This window comes from Octopus bimaculoides, chromosome 14 (assembly GCF_046866305.1).
Source record: "Octopus bimaculoides isolate indiv1 chromosome 14, ASM4686630v1, whole genome shotgun sequence".
Lineage (NCBI taxonomy): Eukaryota > Metazoa > Mollusca > Cephalopoda > Octopoda > Octopodidae > Octopus > Octopus bimaculoides.
Window position 1 is genome coordinate 55,657,305 of NC_142941.1, and position 26,753 is coordinate 55,684,057.

At 36.8% G+C, this 26,753-nt stretch overlaps 1 protein-coding gene and 1 long non-coding RNA gene across 2 annotated transcripts; both read right to left on the minus strand.

Moving 5' to 3' along the window:
* Nucleotides 1–87: 87 nt before the first annotated feature.
* LOC106878574 (succinate--CoA ligase [ADP/GDP-forming] subunit alpha, mitochondrial) lies at nt 88–18,996 on the minus strand. The gene is made up of 9 exons (XM_014927820.3): nt 18,748–18,996; nt 6,523–6,647; nt 5,480–5,596; nt 4,256–4,468; nt 3,481–3,538; nt 2,293–2,454; nt 1,774–1,847; nt 833–1,021; nt 88–297 (listed from the first exon to the last, which is right to left on the minus strand). Exons 1-9 carry the CDS (start codon nt 18,779–18,781, stop codon nt 277–279), a joined length of 993 nt encoding a protein of 330 aa, XP_014783306.1. The 5' UTR covers nt 18,782–18,996; the 3' UTR covers nt 88–276.
* Nucleotides 18,997–21,195: 2,199 nt separating this feature from the next.
* LOC128249429 (uncharacterized) lies at nt 21,196–24,207 on the minus strand. Its single transcript, XR_008265527.2, has 2 exons — nt 23,173–24,207; nt 21,196–21,332 (listed from the first exon to the last, which is right to left on the minus strand). It is a non-coding gene; the product is annotated as an uncharacterized LOC128249429 (long non-coding RNA).
* Between the last annotated feature and the right edge of the window lie 2,546 nt (nt 24,208–26,753).

The window sequence follows — 26,753 nt, forward strand, 5'->3', positions numbered from 1 at the left end:
CATTGTGATCATTGGACAAACAAAAAATACATTGTTTAAATTAACAAACAAACAAAAAAAGAAAGAAACAGCACCATCATCATCATCATCATCATCAATATTTTGTATTAAAAAAACAAAACGAAAAACACTGATCCACGATAGGATGGATAGGAAAAAAATTTTAATTTGCTGGATCACTGATAGCTGCTAACCACTGCTGGAAATTACACACTCCCATCAATAGAGACAGCACATGATTCAAATGGCAGCAAAAGATGGCATGTATTTGGTATTTCAAGAACGCATTTGCATGGCCTGCAATAAATATACAAACAAAAGATTACTGAAGAAAATAAATTATATATATGTGTGTGTTTGTCTGTGTGTATGTGTGTGTGTGTGTGTTAATTTGGATGAAAGTGATTCAAATAGTTCAGATATATATTTCGTTAAATGCGGAGAAAAGGAAAAAGAAAAAAAAAAGTTCTGCAACAGAAATTTGATGAGTATAAAGGGATGTAACAAAGTATTGCAAAATTTCTAGGCGTGGCTGTGTGGTAAGAAGATTGCTTCCCAACAATATGGTTCTAGGTTTGGTCCCTACTGCATGACACCTTGGGCAAGTGTCATACTATAGCCTCAGGTCGACCAGAGCCTTGTGAGTGGATCTGATAGGCAAAAACAAAGAGGCCTGTTGTGTATATAAATATGTGTTACAAGCAAATATGGCCACCCCTCTTGAACTTGAATAATTCAAAATAATGTAAACAAATAAGCACAACAGTTAACACCAAAGGGTTAAAAAATAAAAGGATAAAATATGGTGATGGTTGTGCTACTTTGCACTTACCTTAACCATAGTGGAACCCATCTGAGCAGGAGAATCGGTCACATGAACACCAGCTTCCCGTAAAGCTTCTATTTTCTCATTAGCACCTCCCTTCCCGCCAGCAATAATGGCACCAGCGTGGCCCATACGTCGACCAGGCGGAGCAGTCAAGCCAGCAATAAAAGACACAACAGGCTTTGCATTGGGACCCTGAAAAAAAAAAAAAACAGAGAACAATCATGAATATAAATATTCACCAGTCCTCAGTCAAATCGTCCAACCCATGCTAGCATGGAAAGCGGACGTTAAACGATGATGATGATGATGTACAGTGGAAGCTGTAATATCAGTTAGATACACTGTTGCGTCTTGCAACAAAATCTAAAACAATCATAATTAGCAACAAAGCTTTAACAATGTTGCTACCAGCAACAGAGACTGTTACAACCATTGTCGCTGGCAACAATATCTGTAACTGTTGTCACTAGCAACAGGAACCATAACTGCTGCCACCAGCATGTGGCCATGCTGGAGCACTGTCTCAAAGGGTTTTAGTTGAAGAAATCAACCCTGGGACTTATTTTTTTTTAAACCAATTACTTATTCTATTGGTCTCTGTCGCTGAACTGCTGATTCATGGGGACATAACACACCAACACTGATTGTTAAGTGATAGGCTGGGGAGGGGGAACAAACAGACACCAAATCACACACATGACAGGCTTCTTTCAGTTTCCATCTACCAAATCGTGCCATCACGATTTCGCTTTCACTTGCTCCAACAGGTCTTCGCAAGCAGAGTTTAGTGTCCAATGAAGGAGATGTTGGCATAGGTGCCAGTCGTCGAATTTAGTCAACCTTTTGGATGGTTATTTGCTGGTGCCTCATTAACTAAGCAATCACTTTACTTAACAAGAAAGAAAATATGGCAAGATATTCATTTCCAATATAAACAGGCTCACCTTATTGTGTTCCTTTAAATATTCAGCAGCATTTTCCTCAGCCTGGCCACCAATCTCACCAATCAGAACAATTCCTGAAATTGATAAAACAAAACCCAACAAATGAAGTACATTTACACAATGATTTCTTAAATGTATTATTAAGACAAATTTTTACAAGAGATGTATTAGTAGTTTCTTCCTCCTTTCTCTCATCAGTCTTCAAGGGCCTGCAAAAGCATCATGCATACAGCCATTTATACTGAGACTAAATTTATAGAAGAAACGAAATACTACCATTCTCACAGTTTGGAAAAAGTCATCAGTTGTACCACATATCCCTCATTCTCTTCTATCCTTTGTCATCTGATCTCAAGACCACCCACCTAACATTCTCAGATCAAATCCCAGCAGATCATGCTAGTATGGAAGGTGGACGTTAAACGATGATGATGATGATGATAAATGAAATGCTGCAAGGGTATAGAGTCTGGTGTTTCTGTTACCGTCAGAAGAGAAACATTACCAAATAATTTTTACCTTTTGTGTTAGGGTCTTGGATGAAGACTTCCAAACAATCAATGAAATCTGTTCCGTTGAAAGGATCCCCTCCAATACCAACACACAATGTCTGTCCAAGGCCTACAGCAGTTGTCTGATGCACAGCTTCGTATGTTAGAGTGCCGGAACGTGAAACAATTCCTTGATAGTAGCAGTGTTTCATAAAGGAGGAAAAAATAAAGAAAGAAACATACAGAAAATTAGATGGGAATGCTGAATTCATCGATCAGTTTTTCTCAATCTATTCATTAGGAAATCTGACAATTTATCATACTTGCAAGTAATTAACTATAACTAAAGCCAATATGCAAATATCTCCAAAACACTCAAAAGCCTTTGAAGGCCAGTGTTTAGCACCAATTCCATTGCATGAAAGAGAAAAATATTTTTCTTAGATAGGATGGTAGTCTCTATCACAGTTTGTCCATGACTGAATTATCAAAGAGGACAGAGCAGCACCCATGTGCAAGGAAGAATGGGTAATAAACTACAACCTAATGGATGAGTTATTATCAAACCAGAGAGCCAACCTAAATGATTCCAACAGAGTGAACAGACCCGGCCAAATGTATACAAGAGACCAGGTGGTGGTGTTAAACTGAGCAGTGGATTAAGTCTGTCACTCAAGAACATGTAGAGCATGTCTTTACATTTTTCAGGTCTTGGGCCAACTCAAGGCAATGACAAACTGAATATAGAACACAAAACCATATGATTAAGAAACATAGTCCCTTTAAAAAGTAAAGCAAAACAAGTAAAATTATTCCTTGAAATATTATTATTCTTGAGAAAAAAAAAAGAAAAAAGAAATAAAACAAATGAAATACTAGTATGCCTGAAGTATATTTTTAAGTATGTTTGATCAGGACTGAGCTGGTGCTAAAAATAACTACTGCCATCCAAATATCACTTGGCACAATACATGTGTCACAAGAGTATTTTTTTACCAAGATGACTATCTACATTAATATAATGATACTATAACTATTTATGCCACTTTTGATGCATGATGCAATAAAAAGAAAAATGGCAGCGATATTGTTGCAACATTATACTGTTCTTCAAATTTGAAGTGCAAACATCTAGTGTAGCTTAAATGTACAGCAATTTAAATTATTGTTGTAGTTTCCCTTCACCCACCAATATAGTTAAGGGCGATATACTTACCAATGTTACCTTGTTGGTGAATATGTCCTGGCATAATACCAATTTTACATTCTCCAGGCTTTCAAATAAATAAATAAATAAATAATGATTTAAAGTTTTGACACAAGGCAAGTGAATTTAAGGGGAGGGGGTCAATTATACTGAGTTCAGTTCTTGACTGGTACTTTATTTTAACAACCCCAAAGCGATGAAAAGCATAGCAGATGTCAGTAGGATTTGAACTCAGAATGTAAAGAAACAAGAAATGTAACAAACATGGGTAGCAAACTACATAAATGTTGAGTGGAGGGACAAGTTGATTACATCAACCCTAGTACATGACTGGTACTTTGTTGGCTCCAAAAGGATGAAAGGTAAAGTTGACAATGTCAGAATTTGATCTCAGAGAGTAAAGAACTACACTGGAACATATATAGAAAGGCATTTATTACTTCAAATTTCATCAGTAATAATAATTTCTTCCCCCAAAGGCACAAGGCCTGAAATTTTGGAGGAAGGAGCTAGTCAGATACATGGATTTCTTCCCGTACTTAACTGGTACTTATTTTATCGACCCTGAAAGGATGAAAGGTAAATTTGACCTCGGCATAATTTGAACTTAGCATGTAAAGAGCCGGAAGAAATGTCTTAAAGAATTTTGTTTGACGCACTGATGATCCTGCCAGCTCACTGCCCTAATCTCTCATCAGTGATAATAAAAACTCATTGTATAACATAAGTAAAAGGAAATTATGCAACAAAGAAAGCTTTCCTTCAGCACTGGCTCAGTACTTACCTTGATAATTCCAGGACAGTTTGGACCAATTAACCTGGTCTTGCTCTGTCGGACTAGTTTGTGCTTCACCTTCACCATGTCTTGCTGTGGAATTCCTTCAGTAATGCACACAACCAGAGGAATTTCTGCATCGATAGCTTCATCTATAGCTTTAGCTGCCGCTGGAGGCGGTACGAATATCACAGTAGCGTTTGCTCCCGTCTTGTTTACGGCCTGCAATACACAGGGAATAAAGACAGAAGGAAGAAAAGTTGTTAAATTTAGAATCTTTGGACAGAGGAGATTGTTTTCAATCTGATCTCTCATTGTTATCAGGTCTTTAAATTCCTAAATGTGTACACAGTACAAGTAAAGTTTCTCACTGGATTCCAAGCAAAAAATTTTACTGAAAACAATCTTATGTCCAAAAGATCATACAAATGAGGAGAAATATTATAATCTTATTATGGATTCATTCAAGACATCTCAGGGAAGAATGGTTGAGAAACTGACACCTTTCACAACAGAAATGCATATCTGACCCAGGAGCAGGTCGGATTGCAATACAACGAGCCAAAAAAAAAAAAAAAAAAAAAAAAAAAAACTAGTCACTCTCTAGTTACATAGACAGAGAGCTGCATGTATTTAGGCTGAGCACTTATAATACCAATCTTACTATGGTAAGGTCTATGAAGTGCATAGGTCAGGACAGGTTTGTAATGTGTATAGGTATCTTGCATCTCCTTTCCTGATTAAATTATTACAAAACCTCTTAATCATCAAGCCACTGCATCTCGCTCATCACAGCTATGCATTTTCTGAAATGACATTATTGGGCATAAATGAAGGTTCTGCTGCCAGCCATATTGACAGAGAAGTATAGCTTATGTCTTTACTTTGTGTAGGAGGCACATGGCTTAGTGGTTAGAGTGTTAGAGTCATGATCGTAAGATTATGGTTTCGATTCCAGGACAGAGCAACACATTATGTTCTTGAGCAAAACAGTTTATTTCATGTTGCTCCAGTCCACTCAGCTGGCAAAAATCAGTAACCCTGCAGCAGACTGGCATTCCATCCAGTGGGGAGTATATGTGCCATGGAAACTGGCCCTATGAGCCTATATCACTTGGGAAGGATCTCTCTACCATCTCTCATCTTGTGCAAGAGAGGATAAAATAAATTCCGTGCCTACATCACAATAAATAAAATAGAGACATCAAACTGAGTTTAATCCGTTATACTCACCTCTTTGACAGAAGCAAATACAGGTAAACCTAGATGTGTGGTGCCAGCTTTAGCAGGTGACACACCTCCCACCATTTGTGTTCCATAACTAATGCATTGTTCACTGTGGAACGTACCCTGTAAAAGAGGAGTAAAACATGTAGGCCTACAGTTCAACAAAAATAAGGTTAGAGGACAACAGATAACTGAAATTCATATTTGAGATAAAAAGGAATTTAGGAACGCCATCTGCGTGAAAATAATTGATAAATTAGTTTTAACATATGTAGTGAGCACAAAAAATTTAAGAGCTGTGTTGAGGAAAAGACAACATTATGCTCAGAGATCAAAAAGCTGCAACAAATACCAAAAAGCACCTTGTCTGATGCCCTGATAATTCTAGGAAACCATTTCCCTTGATTGGTACTCACTGTATTTTAACGTGTATAAGAAACCCTTTTTGTCAAGAATTAGGTTAAAAAAATATGGGGGTTTTTCTTATACATGGATAGTATTATAATCCCTTGCAAAACCCTTTTCCTAAATTTTAAGCCCCCAAAATTAGGTGGTTCCTTATACATGTTAAAATATGGTAATTCTGTCGGACCAAAAAGGATGGATGGAAAAATTGACCTTGGAAAAAAAATACAAGTCGTTTGTCCTGTGCTCTAATGACTGTCAATTCACTGTAAATAGATTATGTATTAGATTGCATTTCCAACGATGTGGTATTGAGTGGACCCGACAACTGCATTTGTTCACTCCCACCTATTAGGTCATCCCTGATTCTGCAGACCTATCGTAGAATGTGTCCCAGCTGCTATGATCCCATTTTTTATTCTTACATCAAGAACTACATAATCAAATGTGTCCTTGATGTGAGTCTTCATGTAAATAAAGTTTTAATTGTTGGCTTATATTGTCAACATTTGCAATGATGTGTACATAAGTAAATAAAGCTATTACAATGAAGAAAAAAAAAAAAAGACAGAATAGATAAAAAAAACAGAAAGGGACTTATATAAGAATTTTTGAAAAAAGTGAAAAGTAAAATGAAATATTACCTGTTTTCCAGTTAAACCCTGACAGATCAATTTAGTGTCTTTACCAATCATTAAGTGGGGACGAGTACCAGTGTAGTTTGTTCGGACTGAATTGAAGCACTGCGGGATCCCGACATTTTTGGGAACTGAAACAAACAAGAATTGATTGAGATTAGCTTTCAAGACACATAATACTTTCATTTCTAGGGCAGTGAGCTGGCAGAATCGTTAGCATGCCAGGTAAAATGCTGAGTGGTATTTCATTCTGAGTTCAAATTCTGCCGAGGTCAACTTTGCCTTTCATCCTTTCAGGGTCAATAAATTAAGTGCCAGTTGCTTACTGGGGTCGATCTAATCGACTGGCCACCTCCCCAAAAATTTTGGGCCTTGTGCTTAGAGTAGAAGAGAATATTATATAACTCAATTTTTATTGTTCTTTATCAATTTTGTTAAGTATTTTCATTAAATTTCTTATCAAACAAAAAAAAAAAAAACACCAATAGCCAAAGTTCTAACAATACTGTTAATCCATATTCTAGACTGGTACTTTATTGAACCCCCAAAAGGACAAAGTGTTAAGTTGATTTTAGCAGGATTTGAACGCAAAATGTAGAAAGCCAGAACAAACACCACAAAAAGTTCTATCCAATGCCACTGACTGATGGTTCAGTACTTTTTAACCCTTTGGGTACCAACCTAACTACAATTGTCTGTAGCTCTATGATGCAAATTTTTTAAAACAATTTAAACCAAAACCTTCCAGCAAAATTCTATGTCAATTTACATTCTAAACACCAAGATGAAGTTTTTTTTAAGCCTTTCATCATTTTTTGAATTAATCAAAAGAGATGCACAGTATTTTAGCAGATATATAGTAACAAGAGGGTTAAATTAACTAAAATACCTACAACCAGCAAAATTTTTTATTCTTACATGTAAGTTATGAAGTCCCCAACACCTTGCGCCCCCATATCCCAATCCGGTTTGTATTCTTTTCTACTCTAGGCACAAGGCCCGAAATTTTGGGGGAAGGAGGGAGGGAGTGGGTAGCAATCAATTAGATCGATCCCAGTATGCAGCTGGTACTTAATTTATCGACCCCAAAAGGATGAAAGTTAAAGTTGACTTTGGTGGAATTTGAACTCAGAACGTAAAGACAGACAAAATACTGCAAAGCATTTCGCCCAGCGTGCTAACATTTCTTCCAGCTCACCACCTTCCAATCTGGTTTGTATTTTAAGAAGAATGACTGGGAAAATGTCATCAAAAATGTATTGATTCTTCTACAAAGATATACAGCTATCTGGAAGTTTACAATGCTATTAAAAAGTCCATCTCATGAAAATACTTCTATCACTACAACCTAAACTAAAAATTCAGCTCATTTCTACATTAACCTAGTTTTTCCCTTTCATTCAACACTGAAAGGATCGAGAGGGTTCATAGGTAAATGATAACACACAGAGATAGCAGCTGCCTTACACAATTTACACACACACACACATACCCATACACACATTCACCTTCATACATTGACTGCTGCAGGCATCCATGTTTACAGACAAGAAGCTTGAAACCAAGAAAATACATGAAATAACACAACACCACACATACTTTTACACACAGACACAATAACTAACTGAAGACACTAAACTCTACATTAGTATAACCTACTTACCAATGAACTGTTATCAGATTACAGACATTTATCCACTAGTGTTACAACTTATCATTTCACTGACTTATGGACTTAACTATCTAAAGTAAAAAACAAATTAAAAATTCCATATATAGATTATGGATGATCTACATCAACAAGAGAGTCAGGAGAGATGTAACTGTGGTTACCACCACCAACAATATACATGTCTATCTGCAATTAGAGTTTGTTGGTGGTTCAAGAAGCAAAAGATCTCAAAGTTAAGGCAGTGGTTATTGTTATTATATAGCAAAAGACAACTGAAAAGAAGGAATATTAGCAAGGGTCGGAATTAAACAGGTTCAGTGTATGTTGCTTAGCCCAAAGTCAGAAATAATCCAACACATTTATCACAATAGTGGTTTATTGAGTGATCTGATATGGTCAACAGATTCATTACAGACAGTGTTTCAACTTCTACCCCATCGCGGGACCACACTGCACACTTCAATGTATAGTAGTTCTCACTCTAGAGGTTAAAGAAACCCTGGCATTGTAAGAGCAGTGTTGTGCGTCCATAACCTGTAGTAAAAAGTGTATAATTATTCACTGCAAGACTAATGGGAAGGGGGGGCACTGCCATCTGAACATGGCCGATGCCAGTACCCCCTGACTGGCTTCCATACCGGTAGCATGTAAAAAGCACTATCCGAACATGATCGATGCAAGTGCCCCATGACTGGCTTGTGTTCCGGTGGCACATAAAAAGCACTATCTGGATGTAATTGATACCAGTGCCCCATGACTGGCTTCTGTGCCAGTGGCATGTAAAAAGCACCCACTACACTCTTGGAGTGGTTGGCATTAGGAAGGGCATCCAGCTGTAGAAACCTTGCCAGATCAGATTGGAGCCTGGTGCAGCCACTGGCTTTCCAGACCTCAGTCAAACCGTCCAACCCATGCCAGCATGGAAAACGGACGTTAAATGATGATGTGCAGAACTTCATAAACATCGAGTATGAGACTGACTTCAACAAGGTCATTTATGCATCCACTTTATTAGATATTTTTCAATATTGTGTATTGTAAAAGTATAACCAATTTATTGCAGATAAATTTTAATAACAAAATTTTATGTGGACCTCCAAGGGTCGTATGGACCCCAGTTGAGACCCTTTGCTGTAGAGTCACCATATAAAGTACCAGTAATATACTAACGTTAATTCATCGGTTACAATTCCTACCCTACATATTTGTACTTCTGTACCAATGTTAAATATAAGAAATAAAAACAAACAATAGTTTATTTCAGTTTTATGCTTTGTGAGAAAAATGTGCTAAATTCCAGTTAAATTTTAAAGTATGAATAGCCATTAATTTTTATTTTTATGCTTCCTTTCAGAGGAGGTAAGGAAGTTATTAAAAATAAAAGCATCAGTCAAATACTGGTTCAATTTAATTGGTTATACCATTTTCAAAAAAAAAAAAAAAAAAAAAAGAAAGAAAAAAGTGACCTTGTGCCTATGTTAGAAATCATTGTATTATTAATGTAACTAATCTATTTATCAGAAGCAAAGATATCACAAATAGATAAAAAAAAGAAAAAAAAAAGTGTCTGTTGTGAAAGGAGAATGATTGTCAGCAATATCTGATACAGAAATGTCATATTTCTCTATAAGAAAATACTAGTGTCAAATTTTGGCACAAGGCCAGCACTTTTGGGGGAGAAGGGTCAGTTTATTACATTGACCCCAGAGCTCTACGAGTACTCATTTTACTGAGCCCGAAAGGATGAAAGGGAAAGTCAACCTCAGCAGAATTTGAACTCAGAATATAAAGGATGAAATGCTGCTAAGCATTATGTCATAAAATTTCATTAGCAGCATCTATAAGTATACATAAGTGTGCCTGTCTGTGAGTTTACAATGCATGAACGTACCCACATAATATTATATATATATGGATATTAAAAAAAGTTGAAAAACCACTGGTATAGAGAAATCCTCAACATCTTATAAGTACACACACACACACAAGATATAGAGAGATTTGTTTTACCTCTAATAATTTCTTACATGCTCATAAAATTTTGCAAAGCTACTGTCAACTGAAGAAAATTACCTATATACATCATATGTAAGTGAATTGATCTCGGTATTAATTTTAACTTAGGAAGGGTGAATGCCAAAAAAACCACACCCCGACCACTATCGACAGTAATTCTAGGCCTGAATTGAATAGGAATAAAGACAAGATTGTTTAATTCTTCTAATCAATCTACCATCTTGCCCTATTTTCCTCAAATATTACCAGTTACTTGGATCTCTATATCTTTCAGTAGTATTGATGAATTGTGGATCTTAATTAGCTGTGCCTTATCTTCTGTCAATAACATTTAATGGCTGCTTTCATCTTTTTTTTCCTCCTCAGAATATAATTGCATATGCAATGATAACTAGATTGCCAAGATGGACAGACACAATGTATATTCGTTCAAAGAGGAGGAGTCTGATGAACAATTGTTTCGAGCACCATTCTATTTGTATACAGATAAAGCAAAAGTAGGTATACAGTACCACATCAATGTTATAATAATTCATTAAAATTATTAGCACATTAAATGAGTTAGCCTCATTGTTTTTTTTAATATTTTCAGTGTTATTAATCATAATACATATATCCTAACTATAATACTTTTATGGTAACTTTCAATTTTTTCGATAAAAATGAGTATTGTACGTGTTTTCTTTTTTCATAATTGTACACCTATTTTTGCACCGCCCTGTAATCCAAACGTGTGTTTATGAGGTGCATTTATTTATAAGATACGTACGGACGAAGTCATTTCACCCCATAAACAACTGTAATTATTAAAACCAGAAACAATAATTTTTAAGACAGTGATCTGCTTGAGCAGCTAAGTGGTAACCTGAAGCAGAAGTAAACGATATGAAGGGGGGGATAAATGAAGAAATGCAGAAAGAAACGTAGATACCAACACTCAAATGGTTTATCGAAACCACGGTAACTTAGAATGGAGTGGTTGAAAAAATAACTCAGCTACAAAAAAGAAAAAAAGAAAAGAGAAAATAGGACACGGGATGATATGAAAGTGGTTGTGACTAAAGACGAAATGATATAAAATCCTGCAAAACGAATAGAGTCATCAACGCGTGAACAAGATTGAATGAATGTGTTCGTTTGTGACTTACAACAGGTAGCTTTTACATACAACACGGTTATACCTATATACAAGCATATGCAAACACTAAACTACAAAAGAATGTTTTTGTTATTGGCCACAAGGGCCGAACACAAAGCAAATAGGGACAATACAACACAAAGAACAAGTGGGGTTTGGTACTATGTCGTGTATAAAATAAATAATCATTTCAACTATAGGTACAAGGCCTGAAATTTAGGGGAGGACTAGTCGATTACTCGTCTCCGAAAGGATGAAAGGCGAAGTCGACCTCGGCGAAATTTGAACTCGGAACGCAGCGACAGACGAAGTATTTCGTCCGGCGTGCTAACGATTCTGCCAGAACAATGAAAACTCCCAAGGAGGAGGAAGGGAGTTCCTCTCAGGGACAACCGAGGAAGCCCACACATCCTGGTCACTCCGACCGCCAAGGAATAATAAAAATCTTACATGGACCGTCAGAGATTATAAGGACCACGGTTGAGAACAATTGCTTTAGAGCGAAGAACGAAATAATTTTTTTATCGATTCCCTAGTACTCGACTAGTACTTTATTTTATCGTCCCTGGGAAGATAAATAACAAAAGTAGATTCAATTGACATTACAAGATTAGAAGAAGAATAAATACTATATAATAATTCCAGTTAATCGTTCATCCCCACCCATCCTAATTCTTTTTCATATTTTGTTTATAGTGAAATTCAAACCAATGGCCAAAGATAGCGATTCCTGTAACACCAGTGTGCGAATAGTATCTTCCAGGTGGTTAATGGCAAGATGAATGTTCTATTGAGTTAACCTCATCGATTATTTTGTTGTATCTGGGGAGAGTCATTCTCTTTTAGTGCCTTATTATTTAACACATTCGCCGGTAAAGTTTCCACTCATTTACTCTATTTAAATAAAAAAAATAATAATAAATGAGTTAAATAATAAGGCACTAAAAGAGAATGACTCTCCCCAGAACAAAATATGCTTCAACACACGAACTCACATAAAGAATTTAGCAAAACAAATCCCAAAACTCATTGATTATATTCTGGAGAAATATTTTTGGCGTGCCTCCACAAGATTGTCCAAGAACTTTAGTTTACTGTTTTCATCTTTTTTTTTATTTTGTTAAGAAAGAATGCCAGAACTTCGCCATAAATCGTTTCTATCAGTGACCGCCTATTGGTGATAACACAACGATCACTGCTATATAATTACTTGGACCTTACTGTAACAGCTAAATTTCCTTTAAATAAACGCTATCTCATACAATGCTGAGGTGCGCTACGACTTAATTGGACGAAGCACCTGCGCTCTCTTGGGCGACGGACGGAGAAACGGCGGCAACTCATCTCCCAAAAACATACAAGCTGACACTATTATATACATAAATACATTTTATGACAACACAAACCGCACTTGTCTCACTGATTACTTTTTAATCTACCACCTACCCATTAAACTAACAATTCACACAGTGAAGCATTGTGTAATATTCCAAGCAACATAGCATTAGATTCAAAAAACATTTACAGACGAAACCACTGAGGGTATTTCGAAACTCGATCCACAGATCATTATTACCACAGCAGTTGTACAAACTAAGGAGGCAGCTACTACGTGAGATTTTAATCCGCTAGAAATAGCAGTCAAATCTCCTTCAAACCACACCGTCTTTAAAATATATTATAAGGCACATCAGAGAATGTGGTCCTAGATTTGAAGTCACGCCTGGAATGGCTTTGATCATTGACCTTGACGACGTGGGCAAACAAGGACGAAACAAAGACAATGACAGTTGTATTTTGGATTCAATGTCTGCCAACTGGAGACAGCGACATATTAAAGACATTCCTTCCTTCAAGCAATAGGTGATGGCCACACAATCAACGACATATTCAAAATTTAATGTTCAAACAATTTCGTGAGAGCAAAAAAACCAAATCCAATTAAGCAAAATATATTTTCTTTCGTGGTCACACACTGGTGCACAAATCTTTTCCGTTTGAGGAAAACAAACACCGAACTCGGAGTAGCAAGCAACAGACGAAAGTTTCAGCTCTAAATGAATGAATACCGTTCATAAATACAGATGCATTAAGCGCAAGCGGTGTATTTTAAAACAATATCTCCATGTAATTTATACCGGATCGGTATTTGCTTCCACTGTACGGAAACACTGTGGCAAATGTTTTCTTTTCTAGCTTCGGACTGTAGCAATACTCTTTGCGAGGTGGAATTTGGTAAACGGAATCTCCGCAGAAACACGTCACACACAGTTCGCCCTGTGTGCTTGCGTGTTTAGATTTATCTTGTGTTGCACTGGTAACTTAGCTGTTCGAGAAATAGATGAATAAAATAAGCACAGAGGTCAACATGTTCGGCCAAAACATTGCAGGTAATACCCCAGCATGGCCGCACTACAATCAGTGAAACTGATAAAAGAATAAGTGAAGAACGAGTGAAGAAACGAAATTAAAAAAAATAAAATAACTAGCTGCCAAAAAAATACCGAATTAACGGATAAGATATGCAAGGTTAACAAGTGCTAGGTAAGGATTTTCCCCGGCAGCACAAGGTCATAAATGTACATGGGAGATAGGAAGAGAAATCGATCGACTCCATAGTACGTTATCACCGGTACTAGCTTTATCAATGCTATCCCCACTAATCCGGATGCATGGGAAGCAGAGAAGGAACGAGAGAAAAATCTGTATAAACATTCTTGATTTTTCTCAAGGGCATTGGTAACATGAGTGATAGGGACATGAAACTGGTAGGGAGCTACAGAAGCCGCCGCCGCCGCCTCCACAAGGTCACACGTTCGCTGTGAATGTATTTACGTTTGGAGGGGGAATATAGTAACCTAAAATCAGCGGTACAACGGACCGGTTTCATGCATGACAATTTTGCCACGGACCGAGTGATCACCACAAGACATTGTGTATTTAGGACTATCCTATATAATGTACACTTTATTATTTATGACGTGATGTCATGGCTATTTCAACACAGCGGCCATATAGAATTTACTTCGTCGACTCGAAACACAATAAAGAGCATAACATATAATTTAATCATTACATATAAAACACAAACGATACATACATAATGCAAAAATATAAAATTAAAAAAAAAATTATTCTTTCTGTACGGCCAGGTGGTTGGTGACCTTTGACCTAGACGATCCCGCATATACTCGATAGCTTGTATTTTATCAGCTGAGAAGGTAAAATGCAAAGCCTTTCTCGGCAGGATTCCTACTCGGAACGAAAAGACACGTAATTAAGTATTAAAAGCCTTTTCGGTTCTAATATTATAAACGACAATAATTTTATTGTCAAAGCCCGCAATTTTTATTGTTAAAACCAACTAAAGACATCTAAGAGGGTGTGGCAACTGGCCACATGTGAAATTATAGTATAAGGTGTGTGTGAGGTATAAAGCCAACTTTTTGTAGGCGTGAATATAAACTTGAGTTCAAATCCCGTAGAAGTCAATTATGCACATCATCATTTCGGGGGACGATAAATAAAATACAAGTCTAGTCGTATTAGGATCGATTCTGTTTCTTTTATCTCAGTAAATGCAATTTTAAACGTCGGCTTTTATCATGTTGTGTGCCACGCTGTTTGTGCTTGAGAATTACGTTAAAAGTACACGCGTCTATTACAACACCTTAATTAATTTCACAAGAAGGAATTCAGGTGGTTGAACAACTGAATGCTCATCGTCGAGACTGACGAGGAATCCATAATAGTCGATCCAACTGTTCCGGTGAATAATAGCACTTTTTATCGAACCCCGAGGGGCGAAACTATGATTTAATTTAAGAGCTTTAAATATCCAGTAAGCTAAACACGAACATTACACAAATTTATCTCTACCCACAAGCTCACATCTTTAATAATTAATGGTTTTTTACTTAGACATTATCTGTGAGAGCGAACCTATAACATTGTTTTGTTTTTAGGTGACGTGACACCGACAATGAAGGAAAAAAACTTGCATATCGTTTGTAAAGAAGCTTATCTAAAATGGGACAGTCAAAGCTGGAGCACCTTTAGCTAAAATACACAGGATTAGTTTTTTAAAAAATAGCTGATTAGAGCGAACACCGTATATTATTGTTGGAGATCTAGAACCAAAAGCAGTTGTGAATATCCCCACTTTCCACTCCCCGCCATACATTGTGCATTTAGGACTACAGTATATAATGTACACTTCATTATTTACGACGTGATGTCATGGAGATTTATTTGGCTGCTATTTCTAGCACAGAGGCCATGTAGCGTTTACTTCGTCGACTGGAAACAATTTCATAAAATTCGTTAAATCATCTTTTAGCCATCATTTCAATGATTAGAGCCGCCAGAAATTTAAGAACCATAACGAATTATCATAGTGTGAAAGAGAATACTGTTATTTAACCTTAGGTCAAACTGCGCAGCGTATGACCATAGACATTCCAGCTTTGACCATCCCATTTTCTTTTAGAAAATCCGGAATAACATTGCACAATGTTTTCTTCCATTATTTTTCAAAAGTATGATGTGATTTGAGGGAGATATAAATGCTATTTCTATGTTGAATGTGTGAACCGAAGAGCACGGGCAGTTCACGTAAGCGTAGGTGTGAAAAAATATATTAGTTGATAGGTGGAATTCAGAATTGGTAAAATCAATATACGTGGACGTTGAACATGCTAGAAATAGCAATCAACCTCACGCCCCTTAAATCATATATCTTCCTTTTCGGTTATAAGCAGAACAGGAAGGATATAGTGGGTATTATAATCTTGGACATTAAGGATGGTGGCGCCGGAATGTATCTGCGTAAGTGCGTGACCTGAGGCTAACCATTAATAATACAGACTATACAGTTCAAGCATCTACACTGTCGAGTTTATATATATATAACGATAGAAAACGATGGTGCAAAGAAATTTTTGAAAAAATGAAAGCCCTAGGAAAATATGTCGGTCAAAGTACGGTCGATAACCGGGACGAGGTTATGGCATGGAAGGGGGAAAACGTTGCATGTGTTTACTTATACACGCACATATACATTACACATAGCACACAGAGTTTATATGTGTATGGCATACAGTTTTATATATACATATATATATATTATATTTCATATATACATATATAATATAATATAAAACTGTATGCCATACATACAGCTGGCGAATATTTTTAAGTGTAAACAATGCGATCAGCACATAACTTACACACGTACATATATATATATATATATATATATATATATATATATATATATATATACACACACACACAGAGACATATGATTTCAATGACACCCAGAGTTATAATAGAGACAGAGAGGGGGTAAAAAAAAAAGGACAATACAATTTGAAAGACAAGGTCATTTGAGTAGAAACGATACAACCTTTAAGAGACCGGTTACTAATGGCAGTAGCAACTGCTTTTAACACCAGCATAACGCCACAGATTTAAAGGATAAATAAATGTAGTCGGTCATGTTGATTTCCAGATAAGCTAACGGCTATTTATTGTATGAGACCCTACCTCTACATAGTCTGAAAGAAGATAACAAGGCATGGATTCAGAAAGTAAAGTTGTTAATTATTTCTAACATTGGCTCAAGGCCACACGTTTTGGGGAGGAAGAATACTGACAGTTTATCACCTCCTACATGATATTTGATTAGCTTTGTAGTTTATCGACCTCCATCTCCCTACATTTTCATTTTTACGTGGAAGGACGTAAAACGATGTCAACTTCGGTAAGATTCTGAATCGGAATTATAAACAAACGGGTGCCCTAATTAACTGGTGGGATAGTCCGAAGTAAAAGGAAGTGGCCAATAAACAGTTCCCCCAAGATGCATATGAATATATACATATAAATAAAGCAGTTTGTGCGAATGTTGTGGTTTAGTCTAGTTGCAGACATTTGAGTGGAAAGATGAAGAAATAAAACCAAAACTCAAGGGCAAAACTGTAAACGAATTATTCATACGGAGCCAACAAAAATGATAGCAAATAGTCATCCGGACAGAGAAGTTTATAGTAATAAAAATAATTTTGCTATATTTTAAATCTAGAATGAAAAATAATACTTTTTTCTATAACGTATACATTTAAAATTGAGGTAGGATTTTGTGACGTATACCGAGATTTAGTCCAGCAAGAAAGAAATTACATATATATGTTTTATTCGGGTTTTTACATTCTAAGGGAATTTGAGACATCATTTGTCCTGTAGTATCTCTCGTCATCACATTTATTATATGCATTCGGAAGAATCTTCTTGACTCTTTCATTAACTGCTACCACAGAAACAAATACTCCACTAATTTCTAATTTGTACCTAAAAACGTTTGTGTGTACATGTCGTCCGGATGTTCCAATATTCACCTGTAACTACTTACATCGTTAGAGGGTACAGATAGTTCTGAGTTCAAAGCCTGCCGAGGTCAACTTTGCCTTTCATCCCACCGTGTTCGATAAAATAGAGTACTAGTCAAGTGCTGGGGATCTATGGTATCGACTACTATACTCTTTTCAAAACTGCTGATCGTGTACCTTCAATCAACAACTGCTATAAGGTGGTACTATGATGATTATTTAAATGACAGGGTAAGGACAAAAATGAGTAAGCGCCCGCTATTCTATCTTACCCTCCGAGTTACGAGTTTAAATCTCGTCGGGGGGTTGTCTCTCATTTTCATTCAATCCTTCCAGAGTCCATTAAAATAAAGAAATACTAGACTGAAGTGGGATTCATTGGTCTTATGCCAACGTCGGAATCAATGACTATCAAGACGTTTCACGTAGTCACTGATTCCCATGTCAGTCCCGAACGAGGAGACCTATGACAAAAGACATTCCAGAAGTGGCCATCTCGTATTTTGTTATTGTTTCGGACATACTGAGTCTGTGTCCACAGAGAACACTTTGCGATGTACACTTCCTTTTTTAGCATGTAGATGTAAGATTTCAGGAAGATTTTAGCTACAATTTCTTAACGAGTCCAGCGACCGTGCAAGGGACACTCTTAATGGCTCGATATAAATTCGAACACATTGAAACTACAGTTAAGTTGAGAGAGAGAATAAAATAAATAGATTACATATAAATATGTACTAGTTCAAACGTATAACAGAAAGGTAATTCAGGGTGAAATTAACACGATTTATATGATTGATTGTGTAGTGGCTTCGATGATGTTAGGGAAAAACAACGTGATATGGAGGCACTGGTTTGGATAATTACACACATATATAGAGAGAAAGATATGTATTTATATACAAATAAAATATGAATTAATTTAAAGTAAGGAACGTGGCAGAAAATGGGTAATTGTAAAGTAATAAAATGAATGGAGCTGAAATAGTTGTGAGTCTATTTTGTTTGTTACATACCGAGAAGTCTTGCGACAGACCTGCACACAGCCATGGTTGTTACATGTGATGAAGCGACCAATCAAATGATGGCAACAAGTCCATGACTATAAGGTAAATAGAGAGAGGGGGGAGAATGCGTGAAAGAGAAATATAGAGGAAAGGGGGAGAGAGAGAGAGGAAGAGAAGGAGTGAGAGAGGATATCAATAGAAGAGCGTGAGAGGTGGAGTAAAAAAGGTGATGAGCCGGTGAGAAAGGAGATAGAGTGTGTTAGATAGAGAGATCGGAAAAGAATGTTAGAAAGGGATAGAGACAGAGAAATAGAGAGAGGGTGAGAGAGAAAGAAAAATAGAGGACGTAAGTGAGGGATAACAATAGCTGGGCTGGTGGTAAAGGGAGGGTAGTAGGAGTAGTAGACCGCAATAAACCGGCGAAGATAGACAGAAGAAAGAAAGAATGAAAGAGAATTAGAAAAGAATAGACAGAGAGAGAGAAGGAATCAGAAAGGTATAGAGAAAGAGAAAGAGAATGAGCAATAAAAAAGACAGAAAAAAGTATTAGTTTAATATTGAAAAAGGTAGAGAAAAGGCAGAAAAATAGATGAAATACAATAAGATATGAGACAGAAATGGAGAGAATTAATAAAAAGAAATAGATAGATACATACAGAGAGAGAGAGAATATATAAGAAGACGGTTAACGAAATTAGGGAGACGGAAACTATACGAGAGTTCTTCTGTTGGATTGTGCCTGTCCAATCTTGTCACAGACTTAGGTTGATTTTTTTACATGGAATTTATGTTAAGGGTACCCGTAGGCTATCCAAAGGATAGCCACAGCCCACGTATCTGAACAATGTTCAGTCATTTATACTAATTCAGTCCGAGCAGGTAGTTCAAGTTAATCGAACTCAATTCTCACCGTCGCAGTCGACAGGGATCCATTACACGCACACATACATACATACATACATACATACATACATACATACATACATATTTATTTGTGTCTGTCAATGGATTTAACGGAACAAATCGACCCTTGTACTTATTTTTTAAAGGCCCGTTACTTGTTCTATGTTGAATGATGAGGGTGGTGATATGTATATATATATATATTAATGCTAATTTAACTCAATCCATAGCTGAACCAATGAAAAAATACTCTTCATGATCCTTCAACAAACCCCAAAATAGCTACAAAAATATCCCTGAAGTTATACCTGCTATCTTACAAAACGAAGGAGATACTGGATAATGTATACATATATTATTATATGTATTTATTTTCTCTAAGTTAATAATTAACTCGGACAAAATAAATTGGTTAATAGATACCAGGGTAACAAAGATCACAAAATGACTGGTGTAACTCCTGTTTATAAGGTAGAAACTCCTTTATATATGTGTGTGTGTGTGTGTGTATGTATATATATATATATATATATATCAAAATACAATGTTTATATACCAAAAAGATTTTATAACATTTTTCTAACATTTTTCTGACATAATTTAAATATATACTTTAACCATGTAACACAAGCCTTCTGTAGTTTTTTCACTCTTATTATCTTTTATATATATATATATGGGCCATGCTTTTGGCAGTATAAGACACTTTAGTTAGATAAAAACTGAAAGGTTTAATGAGCCACAAATCTTTTAGAATTTTGAAGTAGCAAAGCAACATGCTAATAAGCTGTTGAAGTTATAAATATCTTTGCATGTGAATATAGGAATAAGTTCCGCATAACTACAATAATCTCTTGAAATTGTAAAGAGGTGAAATATGAAATCTGAATTAATTATGTTAAAGTTTTAGGTTTCATACAAAATGTACTTGTTTATATACCATTACAGCTAAATCACTACATATAAAGTACTTATATGTATATTTCTTTGAGGTACTGAATAAAATGATTAAATCACTCTGGAACTTTTCCAGTGATATTTTTCTTTACTTTACAAAGTAGTTGTTGTTGTTTAGTTTCTGATTTGATCTCTCTTTTACTTGTTTCAGTCATTTGATTGTAGCCATGCTGGAGCACCGTCTTTAGTCGAGCAAATCGACCCCAGGACTTATTCTTTGTAAGCCTAGTACTTATTCTATCGGTCTCTTTTGCTGAACTGCTAAGTTACGGGGACGTAAACACACCAGCATCAATTGTCAAGCGATGTTGGGTGAACAAACACAGACACACAAACACATACACACACATACACACACACACACACACACACACACACACACACACACATATATATATATATATATATATATATGACAGACTTCTTTCAGTTTCCGTCTACCAAATCCACCCACAAGTCTTTGGTCGGCCCGAGGCTATAGTAGAAGACACTTGCCCAAGGTGCCACGCAGTCGAACTGAACCTGGAACCATGTGGTTCGTAAGCAAGCTACTTACCACATAGCCACTCCTACAAACAAAACGTATAATCAAAGACATTCTAGCCATAACCATCTCATTTATTTTTCCAAATATAGTATATAATACTTTTCTTGCTGGATTGCATGTTCATTTCTCTTTTTGCCATCTGTGATTTGCCATCTGTGATATTTCTTCTGTCTGGCTGCTTTTCTTTCTGCAAAACAGGAAATAACATTGCAGAACTGTTATTTTAATGAGTTATATTTATTTATCACCTGATGAGACACATCTGCACTGATGGATGCTCCTGAACCAGTTGTTCAGTGTCCCACCCATGAGGAATCAATGTTTGATGTGTCGAAACAATTGTTGTGATTAATAATAAATTCTCCTATATTCCATCTTCCATCTTTTATTTGCCATATATATATATATATATATATATATATATCTACATTATATATACCACCTCTTCCCCATCAGTCATTCTCTTACTAGTAGCTCTGTGACATATCCTTTTATGTAAATAAAACCAGATATATGGTTCCACTACAATAAGGGTTTGGGAGATTGTCTGACATTCATTGATTTATCACCATCAACTAGAATATGGTTGACAACTTCCAATGGATTTAATTCTAAATGGTTGAAGACCACATGCTGCATAAAATCTTCTAAATACAAATAACCACATCACCACTCCTTTATCTTGACCCCCACTATTTTTCCTCTTCACAGATATAACATTTAATAATTAGGCTTAACTCGATGTGACAAATGAAATGATCCCCATTTAGTTAAGTTGCCATTAACATATTCTCTATAGTAAACATCAAAAAGCTATATTTAAAAATATCTAGGTGATGGGGAAAGCAGTGGGTGAGTTGGCAGGGGGGACAAACACAAACATGCACATACATAGATATGTACATACTCACACACACACACATACACATAATAATACACAACAGGCTTCTTTCAGTTTCCATCAACCAAATCCAAAGCTTTGGTCATCCTAGGGTGATAGCAGACACTCAACTAAGGTGCTGAGTAATGGGACTGAACCCAGATCCATGTGGTTGGGAAGAAAAATTTTTACCACACAGCCATGCCTGCAAATATATCTACACCCATTCACCTTTCTATATGTAACCAGATAATTAAAAGTACATGAAAAATACACATTTAAGATTGGGACCAACTCTTTATCTAACCTAGAAAAAGGTCAGATTTAATAGAAAGATAACTTCTTATGGCTTTGCTCTTTGATACTGAAGCAGAGTACCAAAACAAATCGTTTGCTTTATTGTCCCACTGTAGATATTTTAAGGCTGATTTTGAGGTGTGAAATAAGGGGAGAAAGCTTAAAGGCAAACACGGAAGGTTAATGAATAAATAAATGACTAAATCATTAATCACATACTTCTTTGTACTAGGCACTGGAGTGGCCGTGTAGTAAGAAGCTTGTTTCCCAACCACATGGTTCCGGGTTCAGTTCCACTGCGTGGCTCCTTGGGCAAATGTCTTCTACTATAGCCTAGGGCCGACCGAAGCCTCGTGAGTGGATTTGGAAAACAGAAACTGGAAGAAGCCGTTTATATGTATGTATGTATTTGTGTGTCTGTGTTTGTCCCCCACCATTGCTTGACAATCAATGTTGATGTTGGTGTGTTTACGTCCCTGTAACTTTGCGGTTCGGCACAAGAGACCAATAGAAGAAGTTCTAGTATTACAGAGAATAAGTCCCAGGGTCGATTTGTTCAACTAAAAAAGGTGGTGCTCCAGCATGGCCGCAGTCAAATGAGAGAAGAATAAAAGAAGGATGTATGTACAAGACCTGAAGATTTTATAGTGAGGGGCTTGTTGATGACGTCAACCCCAGAGTTCAACTGTATATTATTTTATTGACCCAGCTGGAAAAGTTAAGTTGACCTTGGTGCTATTTGAACTGAGAATGTGAAACTGGAAGGAATACTGCAAAGGTATTTTCTGTTGCTATATTGAAAAAAATAAGATTTATCTCCCTTTTTTTCAAGGGAGAAAACTTTACTTACCTAGTCTCGTATTTATCTTCCTTAGATTTCGTATTCAATTGTATTACTTGCTGAGAGAAAAAAAGGGGAAGAAGCGACAGTCAAACTAAAAAACAAAAGAAAAAAATAGTGTAATAGGTGTAAAACAACTTGCTGTAAACGAATATGACAAAAGGTATATATACATGTATGTATGTATCTGTGTGTGTGTGTGTGTGTATGTATATATATATTTATTTATAAATAATTATTTCTAGCCAACTCATTATATATGTACATAGCATGCAAATCACACAGATATATGTGTGTATATTTATATACACCCAACGTTCGTTAGCGCGCATTTCTTTTTCGTTTTTGTTTACTACATGTTGTTGTATACCTATAACACTATTTAAAAATTTCTTTTCTGGCTGTGGTGAGACGACTCGGAACATTCCCGATGTGAATTTTCCGAGTCCTCTCCCTCACACCCCATTCGCCAGCGCGCATTTTTTTCTTTCATATTCGTTTAGAGCAAGTTGTTTTACACCTATTACACTATTAAAAACTTTTTTTTTGCTCGAGTCAAACCCTTTAGGTACGGCTTTAGGTTACTAGTTTGTCGTTCACACACACACACACACACACACACACACACACACACACACACACACTGGCATAAAGATGCTCATCACGTAAACATACGCAGTCTTAAAATGATACGTGAACACACGTATAAAACACATATCCCATGTACACTTCCGATCCTATTAATCTCCATCTCTCTCTCTGTCTGGTTTTGTATCTCTGTTTGTCCGTCCGTCTGGCTCTTTCTTTCTTTCTTTCTTTCTTTCTTTCTTTCTTTCTTTCTGTCTTTCTCCCCCTCTCTCTCTTTGTCTATCTGGCTCACTCTCTCCTTCTTTCTCTCTGTTTCTCTCGATCTTTGTCTTCTGACTGTCTCTATCTCTGTCTGTCTGTCTGTCTGTCTGTCTCTCTTTCTCTCTCCCTCTCTCTCTTTCCCTGTCTTGTCTCTCTAGACAGACTGGAAGAACGAGTGCATGCCATTGACTTGGATGCAAATGGCGATGAACAGATTCTCAGAAACCAGCTGATTGATTGGTCAAGCGATTACTCAAACAATCGACTGGCCATTTGGTTAACTGATTTGCCAGATGACTGATAATAATAGTTTTTAATGTGGACACAAAAGTAAACATTTGGAGGAAGGGGTCAGTCAATTGCATCGACCTCAGTACTTGACTAGCGTTTTATTTTGTCGATCCCGAAAGGATGAGATGCAAATTCGACCTCATTGGAATTTGAACTTGGAACGTAAAGACGAACGAAATACCGCTAAGCATTTTGCCCGGCATGCTAACGTATTATTCTTTTCTGCTCTAGGCACAAGGCCCGAAGTTTTGGGGGAGGGGGCCAGTCGATTAGAACGACCCAGTACGCAACTGGTACTTAATTTATAGACCCCGAAAGGATATTATTGTCATAATGACAACCAGCCACAATACTGTTAGGAACAATAACAACAAAACATCACAAAGAACATTAAAAATCCACTCCACCTCACAACCTCCCCCCGCCAAAAAAAAAAACAAGCTAAATCAACGATTATAACAATATATAACAACAATAACAGATCATATAAGAAGAATACAGACAATAACTAACATGAACAAAATGTAAGAAGAACAAAACTATCCCAAGGGATAGAAGAGAGGAGGAAAACGAAAAACAATGTCTATCCCAGAAAAACGACATTGTTAGAATAAAGAAATGGAGAAAATCATCTTAAAATGCCGTTGGCCTAACTTTTCACTGAAATTCATGCTTGTGAAATAACTTTTTCTTGTATTTTTTTTTCCAGTTTTTGTTGACCAACTAACCAGACGACTCAGAAAGCAAGTCAGTTTTCTCTTGTGTGTGCCAATGACGTTGAGCGAGTGCAACTCGTCTCAAACATCTCCTTAAATACTACACGAGCCCTTCAAGTACATATGGCGTGTCAACTTTTATAGCATTGCGTTCGTTCGTTCGTTTGTTCGTTGGTTGGTTTGTTAGTTCCTCTTGTTTGTTGTTTGTTCCAGACCACTCCAGCTCGGACCAAAAGCCATGATATCTGGACAAATTGGTTCTCATCCGCCATTTCGCAAACACTTGTGTATACGCGCGCGCGTATGTGAGAGATATATAGATAGATAGATAGAGAGAGAGAGAGAGAGTGTGTGTGTGTGTGTGTGTGTGTGTGTGTGTGTGTGTGTGTGTGTGTGTGTGTGTGTGGCACTGTATGTTAACTCAGCGCTTTATAAACTGAGAAATACTAACACCACCCACCACCACGACCACGTTCAGCACGACCATCACGTCAGAAAAATATGTGTGAAAAGTCTTTTACTCGCTTCTTCCAGTAATGATTTCTGATTTAAGCACAAGGCCAGTAATTTTGGAAGGGAAGGGATTAGCCGATACAGTCGACTGGTCCTACTTTTTGTCGATGCTGCTGAAAGGGCGAAAGGTGAAGTGGGCCTCGACGAGATCTGAACTGAGAATGTGAAAATTCCTCGCCAGAAATACTGCAAAGCACTTTTTCCTGATGCTGTCACGATTCTGCTTACTCGATGCCTTCTTACTCCTTGATAACGGTTTCTGATATAGATGCAAGGTCAACAGATTTGAGGTTAAGGGGGTTAATCGTTTACGTCGACTCCAGTACATAGACGAGTACTTTAGTTGAAAGACTCCGAAAGGATAAAAAGTAAAGGTGACTACACAGTTCGAACACAGAATGCAAAGAATCAAACAAAATACCACAAAGCTTTTCTTTGTTCCAATGTCCTAACGATTTCACCGTTTCACTACTTTCCACCTCTTTAATAATCCTTTCTACTATAGGCAGAAGGCCTGACATTTTTGGGGGTGGGTTGGTGGGGAAGGGGGCCAGTCGATTACATCGACCCCAGTACTCAACTGGTACGTATCTTATAGACTCCGAAAGGGTGAAAGGCAAAGTCGACCTCAGCGGAGTTTGAACTCAGAACGTAACGGCAGACGAAATACCACTAAGCATTTCGTCCAGCATGCTAACGATTCTGCCAGCTCACAGCCTTTCCGCCTTTTTAACAATGGAAAAAACAAAATAATGTTTGCATCCACAAAATTCTTCCCTCCTTGCTAAGGTGCTGAACAAGTTTAAAAAGTTTTGAAATTCATTTTAATTGTTTATTAAACATGACACTTTGTATGTTTACTTTTTCAGCACACCTCCTTGAGAAGCATTACATTACGTCAGCTGGGTGCAGGCATGGTCAAATGGTTAAATAAGTTCGCCTCCAAGTTATGACGCTTTGAATGTGTTCCCACTGAGCTACGCTTCCCTCCAAAACCCCAGGCCGGTTCAAATATTGTGAATGAAACTGGGCTGAAGACGGAGACAGTAGAAGAAATTCGGACACTGGACTGAATTTGCGAACCAAAGGAACTGTATTTTGTCAGACTCATTGAATCACACTGATTCCTCTTGAGGATTACGTTAAGGCTATAAGTGTGTGTGTGTGTGTGTGTGTGTGTGATACTTATTCAGTTACGGTGAGAAGGCTGCCCCATCTATC